The sequence below is a fragment of the Mesoplodon mirus genome (genome assembly GCF_964341445.2).
Source record: "Mesoplodon mirus genome assembly, chromosome: 5".
Taxonomy (NCBI): domain Eukaryota; kingdom Metazoa; phylum Chordata; class Mammalia; order Artiodactyla; family Ziphiidae; genus Mesoplodon; species Mesoplodon mirus.
Window position 1 is genome coordinate 28,148,037 of NC_138980.1, and position 15,803 is coordinate 28,163,839.

Below are 15,803 nucleotides of genomic sequence, written 5' to 3' on the forward strand. Positions count from 1 at the left end.
TCCTCTAAGAGGTTTATAGTGTCTGGCCTTACATTTAGCTCCTTCATCCATATTGAGTTTATTTTTGTGTATGGTGTTAGGGAGTGTTCTAATTTCAATCTTTTATATGTAGTTGTCCAGTTTTCCCAGCACCACGTATTGAAGAGGCTTTCTTTTCTCCATTGTATATTCTTGTCTCCTTTATCAAAAATAAGGTGACTCTATGTGTTGGGTTTATCTCTGGGCTTTCTAACCTGTTCCATTGATCTATATTTCTGTTTTTGTGCCAGTACCATAATGTCTTGATTACTTTAGCTTTGTAGTATAGTCTGAAGTCAGGGAGCCTGATTCCTCCAGCTCCGTTTTTCTTTGTCAAGATTACTTTGGCTATTCAGGGTCTTTTGTGTTCCCATACAAACTGTGAAAGTTTTTGTTCTAGTCCTGTGAAAAATGCCATTGGTAATTTCATAGGGATTGCATTGAATCTGTATGTTGCTTTGGGTAGTAAAGTCATTTTCACAATGTTGCTTCTTCCAATCCAATAACATGGTTTATCTCTCCATCTGTTTGCATCATTTTTAATTTCTTTCATCAGTGTCATATAGTTTTCTGCATACAGGTCTTTTGTCTCCTTGGGTAGGTTTATTCCTCGGCATTTTATTCTTAATGTTGCAATGGTAACTGAGAGTGTTCCTTAATTTCTCTTTCAGAGTTTTCATCATTAGTGTATAGGAATGCAAGAGAGTTCTGTTCCTTAATTTTGTATCACGCTACTTTACCAAATTCATTGAGTAGCTCTGGTAGTTTTCTGGTAGCATCTTTAGGATTCTCTATGTACAGAATCATGTCATCTGCAAACAGTGACAGTTCTACTTCTCCTTTTCAGATGTGGATTCTTTTTATTTCTTTTTCTTCTCTGATGGCTGTGGTTAAAACTCCCAAATCTATGTTGAGTTATAGTGGTGAGAGTGGACAATCTTGTCTTCTTCCTGATCTTAGACGAAATGGTTTCTGCTTTTCACCATTGGGAACAACCTTGGCTGTGGGTTTGTCATATATGGCCTTTATTATGTTGAGGTATGTTCCCTCTATGCCTACTTTCTGGAGGGTTTTTAATCATAAATGGGTGTTGAATTTTGTCAAAATATTTTTCTGCATCTATTGAGAAGATCATATGGTTTTTACCCTTCAATTTGTTAATATGGTGTACCACATTGATTGAGTTAAATACATTAAAGAATCCTTGCATTCCTGGGTTAAACCCCACTTGACCATGTTGTATGATCCTTTTAATGTGCTGTTGGATTCCATTTGCTAGTATTCTGTTGAAGATTTTTACATCTATATTCATCAGTGATCTTAGCCTATAGTTTTCTTTTTTGTAACATCTTTGTCTGGTGTTGGTATCAGGGTGATGGTGGCCTCATAGAATGAGTTTGGGAGTGTTCTTCCCTCTGTTATATTTTGGAAGAGTTTGAGAAGGGTAGGTGTTATCTCTTCTCTCAGTGTTTGATAGAATTCGCATGTGAAGCCATCTTGTCCTGGGTTTGTTGGAAGATTTTTAACCACAGTCTCAATTTCAGTGCTTGTGATTGGTCAGTTTATATTTTCTATTTCTTCCTGGTTCAGTCTCAGAAGGTTTTGCTTTTCTAGGAATATGTGCATTTCTTCCAAGTTGTCCCTTTTATTGGCATATACTTGCTTGTAGTAATCTCACATGATCCTTTGTATTATTGCAGTGTCAGTTGTTTCTTCTTCTTTTGTATTTCTAATTCTATTGATTTGAGTTTTCTCCCTTTTTCTCTTGATGAGTCTGGCTAATGGTTTATCAATTTTGTTTATCTTCTCAAAGAACCACCTTTTAATTTATTGATCTTTGCTATTGTTTCCTTCATTTCTTATTCATTTATGTCTGGTCTGATCTTTATGATTTCTTTCCTTCTGCAAACTTTGGGGGTTTTTGTTCTTCTTTCTCTAATTGCTTTAGGTGTAAGGTTAGGTTTTTTATTGGAGATGTTTCTTGTTTCTTGAGGTAGGATTTTATTGCTATAAACTTTCCTCTTAGAACTGCTTTTGCTGCATCCCATAGGTTTTGGGTCATCATGTTTTCATTGTCATTTGTTTCTAGGTATATTTTGATTTCCTCTTTGATTTCATCTGTGATCTCTTGGTTATTTAGCAGTGGATTGTTCAGCCTCCATGTGTTTGTATTTTTTACACATTTTTTCCTGTAGTCGATATGTAGTATCATGGTTTTGGGGTCAGAAAAGATTCTTGATATGATTTCAATTTTCTTAAATTTATCAAGGCTTGATTTGTGACATGAGATATGATCTATCCTGGAGAATGTTCCATGATCACTTGAGAAGAAAGTGTATTCTGTTGTTTTTGGATGAAATGTCCTATCAATATCAATTAAGTCCATCTTGTTTAATGTATCATTTAAAGCTGTGTTTCCTTATTTATTTTCATTTTGGATGATCTGTCCATTGGTGAAAGTGGGGTGTTAAAGTCCCCTACTATGATTTTGGTACTGTCGATTTCTCCTTTTATGGTTGTTAGCATTTGCCTGATGTATTGAAGTGTTCTTATGTTGGGTGCATAAATATTTACAATTGTTATATCTTCTTCTTGGATTGATTCCTTGATCATTATGTAGTGTCCTTCTTTGTCTCTTGTAATATTCTTTATTTTAAAGTCTATTTTGTCTGATATGAGAATTGCTACTCCAGCTTGCTTTTGATTTCCATTTGCATGGAATATTTTTTCCATCCCCTCGCTTTCAGTCTGTATGTGTCCCTAGCTCTGAAGTGAGTCTCTTGTAGACAGCATATATAGAGGTCTTGTTTATGTATCCATTCAGCCAGCCTATGTCTTTTGTTTGGAGCATTTAATCCATTTACATTTAAGGTACTTATTGATATATATGTTCCTATTACCATTTTCTTAATTGTTCTGGGTTTGCTATTGTAGGTCTTTTCCTTCTCTTGTGTTTCCTGCCTAGAGAATTTCCTTTAGCATTTGTTGTAAAGCTACTTTGGTGGTGCTGAATTCTCTTAGCTTTTGCTTATCTGTGAAGGTTTTAATTTCTCCATCGAATCTGAGTGAGATCCTTGCTGGGTAGAGTAATCTTCATTGTAGGTTTTTTTCCTTTCATCACTTTAAATATGTCCTGCCACTCCTTTCTGGCTTGCAGAGTTTCTACTGAATGATCAGCTTTTAACCTTATGGGGATTCCTTTGTATTTTATTTGTTGTTTTTCCCTTGCTGTTTTCAATATTTTTCCTTTTTATTTAATTTTTGCTAGTTTGATTAATATGTATCTTGACATGTTTCTCCTTGGATTTATCCTGTATGGGATTCTCTGTGTTTCCTGGACTTGATTGACTATTTCCTTTCCCTTATTAAGGAACTATTTAATTATAATCTCTTCAAATATTTTCTCATTACTTTCCTTTTCTCTTCTTCTTCTGGGACCCCTATAATTTGAATGTTGGTGCATTTAATGTTGTGCCAGAGGTGTCTAAGACAGTCCTCAATTCTTTTCTTTCTTTTTTCTCTATTCTGCTCTGCAGTAGTTATTTCCACTGTTTTTTCTTCCTGGTCACTTATCCGTTCTTCTGCCTCAGTTATTCTTCTATTGATTATTTCTAGAGAATTTTTAATTTCATTTATTGTGTTGTTCATCATTGTTTGTTTGCTCTTTAGTTCTTCTAGGTCATTGTTAATGGTTTCTTGTATTTTCTCCATTCTATTTCCAAGATTTTGGATCACCTTTACTATCATTACTCTGAATTCTTTTTCAGGTAGCCTGCCTATGTCTTCTTCATTTATTTGGTCTGGTGGGTTTTTAGCTTGCTATTTCATCTGCTGTGTGTTTCTCTGTCTTCTAATTTTACTTAACTTACTGTGTTTTGGGTCTCCATTTTGCAGGCTGCATGTTCATAGTTCCCATTGTTTTTGGTGTCTGCACTTATCCTCTGTGTGGGAATCTCTCTGCTTTGCCCTCTGCATCCCTGTTGCTGCACTCTCCTCCTTGGTGCCAAAACTTCCCCCCCACCACCCTCCCGTCTCCACCCACGAAGTTGTTTCCTAGTGTGTGGAAACATTTTCTCCTTCACAGCTCCCTCTCAGAGGTCCCATCCCTATTTTTTTGTCTCTGTTTTTTTTTCTTTTTTCCTTGGCCCTACCAAGGTATGTGGGGAGTTTCTTGCCTTTTGGGAAGTCTGAGGTCTTCCGCCAACATTCAGTAGGCGTTCTTTAGGAGTTGTTTCACATGTAGATGTATTTCTAATGTATTTGTGGGGAGGAAGGTGATCTCCACATCTTACTCCTCCTCCATCTTGAAGGTATCCTCCAAACATAATTTTTTATCCTTGAAAGTTACTTGAAAAGTCTTTGAAGCTAATATATCTGAAAAGGGGTTAATATCTCTAATATATAAAAAAATTACTACAACTCAATAACAAAGAAAACCAAACAACCTGATTAAAAATGGGCAAAGAATTTAAAATAGCTATTTCTCCAAGAAGATATACTAATGGCCAGTAAACGTATGAAAAGGTGTTCAGCATCACTAATCATCAGGAAAATGCAAATGAAGACTACCGTGAGATGCCACTTTACAAAACTAGCATGACTGTTCTAAAACAAAACAAAACAACACAAAAACAAAAACAGAAAATAACAATGTCGGCAAGAATGCAGAAAAATTGGGACTTTTTACATTGCTAGTGAGAATGTAAAATGGTGCAATTTCCATGGTAAACAATATGGTGATTCTTCAACAAATTAAAAATAAAATCACCACATGATCCAGCAATTTTACTTCTGGATTTATACCCTGAAGAACTGAAAGCAGAGACCATAACAGATATTTATACATCCATGTTCATAGCAGCATTATTTACAATAGTCAAAAAGTGGAAGCAACCCAAGTGTTCATCAACAGATGAATGAATACATAAAATATAGATATAACGCAATATTATTTAGTCTTAAAAAGGAAGAAAGTGCTGAAACATGCAACAACATGGATGAATCTTGAAGACATTAAGCTAAGTGAAATAAGCCAGTCACAAAAGGACAAATATGGTATGATTCCACTTTTATGAGATACCTAGAGTAGTTAACTTCGTAGAGACAGAAAGTAGAATGATAGTTGCCAGGGGAGGAGGAAGAGGTAAGTGGAGAGTTATTCTTTAGTGAGTAAAGTTTCAAGTTGCAAGATAATAATAATTAAATAATATATTATTTCATTGCACCATGAAACTCTGCTGTGAAAATTACAGTTGTAATTTTATAATTTTTTTATTGTGATCATTATATTAATGTATGGTTCAACCACCAGAATTTATGCCATTTTTGAGAAGAAACTATATTTGATCTTATGTATCATTTCTTCCTCAGTACCTAGCATAATGCTTGGCATTTAGTAAGTGCTCAAGGAACATATGATGAATATATATATAATAGGAGATAATCCAGAATACTATAAATTGGGACCAGACTGTGCAGGAAATTTAACACATGGCTAAAGAGTTGATAAATAATTTGGTGGATAATAGAAAATCACTGGAGAGTTTTGGACAAGGAAGTGGCATGAAATAAACTATTCATCAGAAAGATTGATGTCTCAATGTTTTCATGTCTGGTCATTTAGAGGTCATATAGAATATTTATAGTTGAGATAAAAATTAACAGAGGTAAACAGAAAATAGAATTGCAGTGAGACTAGATAGAAATTTCCTTCCAATGTGGCATCATGTGTGTTGTAAAACATTGTAGAATGAAGAAGCAGTATACTTTAAAATAGATCAAGATTATCCGTACTGTATCTAAAAGAAAAAGAATTTAAAAAACATTTAAAAGAAAATTCAATAAAGTCTACATATATGCAGCTAAGGAGAAAATTAATGGAAGGTAATATGAAGTAATAAACGCAGAATGTAGCAGAGTTAAAAAAATATGCAAGTAAGTAGAAATCAACAGAAAGTAATGTGACACACTCTACAGTGAGTCTAATAGACTCACAGTTAAGATGAGAGATCAGGAGCAAAGTTCTGCTTCCTGTTGTCTCAGCTGTTTTAGGCATCTCTACCCCAGGTTCTTTATGTGTAAAATAATGAAAATAATAGTTCCAATTTTAAAGGGTTATTATCATGAGATTAAATGAGTTGAAATATTTAAAATGTTTAGAAAAAATTTGGCAAATATTGAACATGAAATAACAGTAGATATTATTTTATGACAAGTTTAGAAGTAGAAAATAAATAAAATAGCAGACCAGTCATATTTGAAATGTGAAGTTTGAAATGTTTTTAGACCTATAGAAAAACAGATTCAAATTAAAGTGCATGACAAATTTTGACTAGTAAATAAAAATAAATTCAAAGCTATCAAAAATAATACATATTTTCTCCAAATAAATAATAGTAGCACCAATGGAAAAATTCTAATAGCTGACAAAATAAATTACTTCACTGTATATAAGCAATAAGGAAAAAAAGGGTAAATCTAGAGTTAAAAAATTAGGATGTATGAAACAGTAGTAAGCTAAGTTATCAGTAAAATATTTTGTTAAATAAATCATTGACTGATAGGAATAAATGAATTTAGTTTGTTCCAAAATTATTTGATGGCTTTTTGGGTGACACAGTGGTTGAGAGTCTGCCTGCCGATGCAGGGAACACGGGTTCGTGCCCCGGTCCGGGTAGATCCCACATGCCATGGAGCGGCTGGGCCCATGAGCCATGGCCACTGAGCCTGCGTGTCCGGAGCCTGTGCTCCACAACGAGAGACGCCACAACAGTGAGAGGCCTGCATACCGCAAAAAAAAAAAAAAAAAAAAAAAATTATTTGAATATCCTTCTGGATTATACTAACAAGGAAGTTAAGAGAAGAATCATTTCTGTTTTCAATTTTATGAAAATTGTATATAGATAAATATGTATTAAAAATGAGTCATTATTTTTCTAAACAAGTAGAAGGAAATGAGAATAAAATAAGTATTAGCAATAGAATCAAAGGAAAGAAAGGAGAAAACAAAGCCCACTGAAGCAAATTAAAAAGCACTAAGTAAGATGATAGAACTAAGTAACCACAGTAAATGTATATAGAGTAAATTTATACACAAAAATGCAGAGATTAGTTTGTGTGCATGTGTGTTTAATCAAATTATATCCTGCATTAGAGCAGCACAGAAAATAAAGGGATGGAAAACTTCCTGGTGGAAATATTAATCAAAGAAAAGGTAGTCTACACTGCAGTGTTAATATCAGACAAAACATAATTTTAGGGTAAAAACACTATGAGAAACAAAGTGAGATGTTAAATATTAAAAACCACAGTAATCCATCAACGAAAACTAACAAGCATGAATGTAAATATTCATTAAAAGATATTCTTTAAAGACACAATATAACAACTTAGTGATTTTACAGTAAATATTGACAAATCCATCACTACACTTGGAGATTTTAACAAACTTGTATCAGAAACTGATGCATCAAGCAAATATTTTAAGCATTAATAAAATATTTACAAAATTTGACCACTTAGTAGGTCACAAAACAAGTCTCAAAAAGTTCCAAGGATCAATATTATAAACACCACATCTCTGACCACAATAAAATTACATTTGAATCTTCTGAGCACAGTAAAATTACATTTGAAATCAATAATCAAATGATAATCCAAAGAAACCATATGTCTGGAAATTGTAAAATATTTAGATCTGGGCAACACAGAATGTATTGTATACTAAAACTCATAAGGTGAAGCTAAAATGATATAAGAAAATTGGAAATTTAGTTTGTTATCCCCTCCAAAAAAAAAGCCTAAAATAAATATGGTCAACTCCAAAGTCTAAGAAAAATACAATAAATTTGACACATGGAAAGGTGAAAGAATAAGTAATAAAGCTCACATCAGAAATTAAATAAAATAGAAAACAGATGTAAATAGAGATTATGAATAAAACCAAATTTGGTTCTTAGAAGAACCATAAAATAGATTAATTTCTAGCAAAATTGATTTTATGAAATAGAGAGAAGGCACAAATAATGCTATTGGGAATATAGGAAGAAACATAACCACAAACATACAGTATCATAGAAAAAAATGGATTTAAATTATGCTAAAAATGAAAACAAGAATGAACTAGAAATTTTGGATGAGACATGAATTTGAGAATTGACAGAGAATAATTAGAAAGCCAGTATAAATCATTGATCATTAAAGATAGTATATTAGCAATCAAACATCAATAGTTCAACTTTCGACAACAGTAAATTTTAAATTGCCTTGAAAAAAAGTTTTGTCAAATTCCAAGGAATAAGAAGTGTTTCAAAAGAAAGAGAAAATAGGAAAATCAATCCATTTAAGGAAGTGGCCATAAACTTGAAACTCAACTGGACAAAAATATTAAAATTATAAACCAATCACTCATATGTATATAGGCCTAAAATCCTAGATTAGATTTATAGGAAATAAAGCCATAAATTTAAAAAGAGTAGTAGTGTTAATACTGAATCTTGACCAATGGGGTTTACCCCAGAAATGAAAGAATATTTAAACTTCATAAATGTATTCATGCAATTTACCTTAAAGAAACAGAACATAGAATTTATCTAAATAAAAATGTTTAATAATAACTAATTAATGAGGGAAATATAACTGTTAAAAAACCAGGAATAAAAGGAGTTTATTCTAACCACAAAACCAGACTATGTCATATTTAATAGAAAACTCTAGTAACATTCCTTTTAAGATCTGGAACAAGAGAAAGATGTCAGATATTAATTTATGAAAGGGAAGACATAATATCAAAGATATGTTAAATTTTACAAAACTAATCTATAAATTCCCTGTAGTTCTAATAGAAATCCACTAAACGATTTTTTGTTGGACATAAAAAATGGATCCTGAAAATCATATACAATATAAAGTGTGAAGAATAGCCATGAAGAATATGTAAAACATGCAAAAGGGAGGATTGTCATTACTTGATATAAATATTTTTATAAAGCTATAATAATAAAGACAATGTCACATTTATATAGAGTTAGAGAAACAATAAATGAGGCAAAATCGAGTCAAGAAACAGAGCCAAATATATATGGAACCTTATATGGGCAATCAAAAATCTTTGAGGGAAAGATGGTTGGGCAATTTTTTTCATATTTAAAAATAATGAAATTATTCCCCTCAAAACAGAAACAAAAATAACTTCAAATACATTAAAGTATTAAATGTGAGAAAGAAACATTAAACACATGAGAAGAAATCTAGAATATCTCTGTGCCATGAATGTATGGAAGAATTTCTTCTTCAATACAAAAATATAAAGACTAATAAAATGAGTAAAATAAGGTAAAAAAGTAAATAAATGGGAAGAGTAGTAAACTTGACTACATTTCAAAAGAACAAAATTTCACAAAAATAAGAGGTGAGCAATGGAACGGGAGAAATATTTGGATCCCGTCAAATAAATAGAATATCATTGCTCAAAATAAATTTTTAAACTTCTGCATATTGGTAAGAAAAAGGTTCATTTAAAATATAGCTTCAGGCTTCCCTGGTGGCGCAGTGGGTTGAGAGTCCGCCTGCCGATGCAGGGGACATGGGTTCGTGCCCCGGTCCGGGAAGATCCCACATGCTGCGGAGCGGCTGGACCCGTGAGCCATGGCCACTGAGCCTGCACGTCCGGAGCCTGTGCTCCGCAATGGGAGAGGCCACAACAGTGAGAGGCCCACATACCACAAAAAAATATATAAAATAAAAAAATAAAATAAAATAAAATAAAATATAGCTTCAAAATATGAACAGGCAATTCACAGAAACAGAAAATTTAATGGTCAATAAACAGAACATCAATCACATTGCTAATTAGGAATAAGCAAAGTAAAATAATAATGAAGAACCATTTCATATCTATCAAATTGACAAATATTTTATAATATGATGACAGTGTTTGTGAAGGTTCAGAATAATTGGAAATATTTTCAAAGCAACAAAACAAAAGATATTTCAGCCTACCAAAAATAGATAGTATGTGGCCCACATTTAACTCCTATAAACTCTGTGATCAATTATATACCACCACAGATCCCAGGGGTCAGAACCCAGGTTTTCATTGTATCCCTTTGTCTTCTTGTCTCTGCCAAATAAGGGCCACCATATGGTCCCTCCTCTTTAGGGTGCATCTCCCACCATTATATCTGGCCTCTACGAGACAGCCCCCAAAAGTTATTAAAGTATACTGGTGCTTCCTTCCCCAATTCCTTTTTTTTTTTTTTTTCAAACTCTGGTAAGGAAGTGTTCTCTGGTTCCTCCTGGCAGAACATGGTTTGGGGTAGATGAAAATGTTCACATAATAACTCCACTCCAAGTTCATATATCCCAAAGTCTTCAGACTGTTTCCTCTATACCTAGATATGAAATCTTCTGTAAAGAGCCAGAGAGCAAATATGTTGGGCTTTGCAGGCCAGTACAGTGACTGTCTTGCATTCTTTTTTATTTATTTTAAAACTCTCTAAACGTGTAAAAATTATTCTTATCTTGATGGCTGAAAAAAAAAAAGAAAAGAAAAAGAAAAGAAAAAACTGGAAACTGGGCTTCCCTGGTGGCGCAGTGGTTGAGAGTCCGCCTGCCGATGCAGAGGACACGGGTTTGTGCCCTGGTCCGGGAAGATCCCACATGCCACGGGGCGGCTAGGCCCGTGAGCCAAGGCCGCTGAGCTTGTGTGTCCGGAGCCTGTGCTCCACAACGTGAGAGGCCACAACAGTGAGAGTCCCACGTACCGCAAAAAAAAAAAAAAAAAATGGAAACTGGCTGAGGGCTGAATTTGGCACAGGGGCCACAGTTTACTGACCCTGCTCTGCAGTAGAGCAAGAGAATTCTAGCATTTCAGCCTCAAGTTGTGTAATCTAGGAATTTGTCCATTTCATCTCATTTAACTAATTTGTTTGTGTACAATTGTTCATTGTATTGTCTCATAATCCTTTTATTTCTGTAAGGTCAGTACTAATGTTCCTGCATTCATTTCTTATTTAAGTTAGTTTACATTGTTTCTATTTTTCATTGTCAGTCTAGTTAAAATTTTGTCAATTTTATTGCTTGAAGAACCAAACTTTACTTTGGTGATTTTTCTCTATTGCTTTTCTATTCTCTAGTTTATTTATCTCCAATCTAATCTTTTTTCTTCTTCTTCTTCTTAACCAAAGGAAAAGACAATCCAAAGACTAGAAAATGTTTGCAAAACACATATCCAATGTAAGCTTTCCAACTAGAATATACAAAGAATGCTACTCTTCAATAAAAAAATCACAATGAGCAAAATTGTTAGCAGAAACTTAACAAAAAATATGTACAATTGGTAAATAACACATGAAAAGATGATCAGTCTCATTGTCATTAGGGAAATGGAAATGCAAACCATTTAGATGCCACTGTACATCCACTAGCATGGCTAACATTAAAAAGTCTGATCATAAAAGTGATGCAGCCAGAAATCTCATGAACTGATAGTTGGAATATGAAATGGCACAAACACTTGGGGAGAAAATTTAGCAGTTTCTTAAAACTTTAAACCTACCCAATGGTCTGACCCAGGCTCTGTATTCACTGGAAAAGTGAAAACATATGTCTACACAAAGACTTGTACATAAACGTTCACTGTGGCTTCATTTACAATAGCCAAAAACTGAAACCAACTAAATGTCCATCAACAGGTGAATGGAAAACAAATTGTCATGTATCTGTACACTGAAATAACACTCAGCAATAAAATGGAATTAACTATTGATATGTGAGAGAGCACAGATGAATTTCACAGTAATTATGTTGAGATAAAGAATGAGGACAAAATAAAAAAGAATACTGCCTGATTCAATTTATATAAAATTCTAGAAAATGCAAATTATTCTACAGTCACAGATCAATGGTTGTCTTAGGTAGGGGGACAGGGAAGGGGATGCACAAAGGAAACAGAGGGCACAAAGAAATTTTTGAGGTTGATGAATATGTTATTATGGTGATTGTGGTGGTGGTTTTACATGTATATACATATGTCAAAATTTATCAGCTAATGCTTTATATATGTGCATTTTAATGCGTATCAGTTATACTTCAGAAAACTATAATTAAAAAAGAAACTCTGTATTCACATTGTCAATTAATTATTAGCTTTAAATGCTATATTTGTAGGGAGCCTGTTAAGGTTTGGACCAAAGAAGAAAAATATGTTTTTTGAAGTCCTGTGAAGACAGAAGTCATCAGGTGAAGTGGAATTACAGCTGAAAAATCAGAAAATATTGAAAATGGAAATAAACGATCTTGTAAGAGGAAGGTATGGATAATAGAAGATAGTTGTTGAAAAATATTGGTGAAAGAATAAAGAGGGAACAAAGGGCATGCAGATTTCACCTGTTTGTTCATTAGGGAATTGACTGAACTCCTTACTTTCCTCACCTGAAAATAGAATAATACCTACACTATACTTTCTGTTAAAATTAGTTAACATGACTATTTAACATCTCTGTTACATTATAATCAGGAAAAGCACATGTTATCACCATCTAACATGAATGTGCCCTTTATATAAAAACATATATTTATTATTTTATGTATTTGTTTACTTGCTTATACAGGTCAACCATTATGAATATTTACCTTGTTTAGGGTTATATTTATAAATTAAATTAACTTCCATGATAAAACAGTTTATTTTTGTGAGAGACTATGTGTTTCAAGGCTGCAAAAAAGTGAATTTTAAATAGTTTCACTAATTCTTGTCCTATTTGTTAACCTTAAAAGTAGTTTCCTTCAATGAAGTGCTAAGAACCTAAAATCACATTTTATCAGTTAGACAGTCACTAGATTATTAAACACATTGCTATCAGAACTATTTTATAATATATTCAACTACTGCTTCCACTATCTGAGCTTTGCCCCAACATTCATATCCCTCTGATTCTCCTAACCAGTGTATTCCTTATTATGAAGCAAAACATACAGTCAGCGTGGTTGCATAAATATTCAATAAACAAATAAGGTCAGTGACATCTTGCACTAAAATAAAATACTGGCATATATGAAATAAGGTGGCAATTACACCTTAATAACAGAAACAAACACTTTACACATTTACACAAGACAATACAATTCATTCATTCATTCATCAAATATATTTCAGTCACTGTACTAGACACTTGAGATAAATCAGAGGGGTGGGGGGAAGAACAACCTGATTTGAAGTTTATATTTTAATAGACTGAGGCTAACTAGACGAGATAGATAGATGAGAGATAGGTAGATATAGAGATACAGTATTCTAGAATATTGTAAATTCTGTAGGAAAAAAAAAAATTGAACAAGAAAAAGGGAACCAAGGGGGCAAGCAATGAGTTGGAGGTTGAAATTTTGAATAGGATGGTAAGGTAAGCCCCAATGAGAAAATGACAAGTGAGTAAAATCTTGAGGTGAGGGATTTAGTCTTATGGATATTCAGATAGAGTGCAATGTTTCTAAGGCTCCTGCAGCCTTCACTCAGAGCAAAGAGACCAGATGGCTGGAGAGGAGGGTGTTGGGGAGAATAGTAGGTGGAAAAGTCAGAGAGGTTCAGGGCAAGACTGGGTAGAACTTTGTGTGCCATTGGCTTTTTACTCAGTGAAATAGGAGCTGTTAATTATTTTGAAAAAGGAGGATGTGGACTAATTTCCATTTTAAGAAAATGATTCTGGCTGCACTAGAGTAAATAGAATTCAAGCATAGAGGAATGGAAGCAGGAAATCAAGATGTTATTGTAATAATCCAAATGAGAGTGGAGAAGTCTGAGACCATAGTGAATGCAATGAGAAGTCGGATTCTGAATACGTTTTGGATATAGAGATGGTTAGGATATGGGAAAAGACTGGAATTAAGGATAAATCCACAGGTTATAGCCCAAGAGACTACAGCAGGATAGAGATGTTATTAATGAGATGTGGATGACTTTGGACAGATCAGGTTTTTGTGGGCAAACATCAAGAAAGCTAACACATGGAAACTTCCATTCTATCAAGTCAGTGTTAAATGCCTTGCACAGGACCAATTGACAGGTATATAAGAGTGAACAAAACATAGTTCCAGCCCCCTTGAGAATTAACAGCCAAGTGGGCCAATTAATAAACAGATTGGGCACTCTCCATGTAAAAAGAAATTGTCTATGAGGGGCTAATGCCTATCTTCTCTAACATCACCAAATCTTGGAATATGAAAGCATAAAGGGTAAAAATGTGAGTTAAGTTTCAAACAAACTAGATCTCTTGACCCGATCGGCAGCATACTTATGAAACTAATGGAATTCATTACTAATATTACACAATAAAAAAGTATAACATGAAGTTAACATACTAAATTTCCCCAAGTGCTTTATAGCCTTTATTTTATATATTCAAGTATTACTGCAAACTAACAATATCATTTCCCGAGGTAGGCTGCACACTGAGCTGACATTGACCTCATCTTTGCGATTCGGCAGGAGGGACTCCACTCTCACAACATCACGGTGGCATATTGGCGACAGGTTAGACTCAGCTACCTCGGGTGTTCCCAGATCTGTGCAAAAGCAGTGAGAGATGCACTGAAGACAGAATTCAAAGCAAATGCCGAGAAGACTTCTGGCAGCAACATAACAGTTGTAAAAGTCAAAAAGGAATAATCTGCCCTGATTTAGCTTGAATACTACATTTTCAGAGTGAAGATGTGTGGGCACATGTTATGGCAGATTGAAAACGATCTCACTTCATGGGGGAAAAAAATACCTGTCTTTTTCATAGATTGACATTGCCAATAATTTGAAGTAAGTCTCAAAAAATATATCATTTCCCATATGTTTAAATAAATGTATGATACAAGAAAACATAATAAATGAAATTAAGACTTTGAGAAAATATTCCTCTCTTTGATGTTGATCAAGCTTTGCAGCCATATCTGTTTTCTGAAAACCTTAGACTGAATGAACTATGGGTTTGACAACAACTACTATTTTCTAAAACGTAACATTTTTCTATATTATGGAAGAAATCCAAGATTATAATACATATTTTGGAATGTAAGAAAAACACAAAAGAACTCCAAAACGGGAAAAATCATGTTTAATCTCTTCTTTCAGAGTTAACCTCTGCTAATATTTTGGTGTTTGTCCTAAGGTAACATGTGTAAAAATGCATATTTTCAAGTAAATATAAGTACACATACACACTTATGTTAACAATTATCAATTTCCCTCAGAGATGATTTGGAATAAAAGAAAGATGTATGATATATACACTACTATGTATAAAATAGATAACTAATGAGAACCTACTGTATAGCACAGGGAACTCTACTCAATGCTCTGTGGTGACCTAAATGGAAAGGAAATCTAAGAAAGAGTGTATATATGTATACGTATAACTGATTCACTTTGCTACATAGAAGAAACTAACACAACATTGTAAAGCAACCATACTCCAATAAAAATCAATTAAAAAAAAGAAAGATATATGTGTTAGATCACATACTGATTTAAAAAGGTGATTGTTAAGGTGAAAAGAAAATAGACAAATGTTATTTTCAAAAACACATTTTAAGGAAGAGTATATCTCTAAAATTTAAAAAATATATAATAGTCAAAATAATATTCAATCAAGTGATATTCACTAGATGAATATTTTATTTTCTTACAAAATTTATGCATCAAGTGAAAGAAAATTCAGTGCTCTCTCTATATATCTTATTAGCATTGACTTTTTAGATAAGATCTTAAAATGTATACTTTACTTTGATAATGTCATTTCTCC

At 33.3% G+C, this 15,803-nt stretch overlaps 1 protein-coding gene across 1 annotated transcript; it reads left to right on the plus strand.

The window, feature by feature from the left end:
* Positions 1-13,477: 13,477 nt before the first annotated feature.
* On the plus strand, positions 13,478-14,768 carry LOC309805273 (ATP synthase subunit epsilon, mitochondrial-like; the record flags this gene model as incomplete). The annotated part of the gene is made up of 2 exons (XM_082623205.1): positions 13,478-13,576; positions 14,501-14,768. The coding sequence occupies 2 exons, from the start codon at positions 13,478-13,480 to the stop codon at positions 14,678-14,680; spliced, it is 279 nt and encodes a 92-aa protein (XP_082479331.1). The 3' UTR covers positions 14,681-14,768.
* Positions 14,769-15,803: the final 1,035 nt, after the last annotated feature.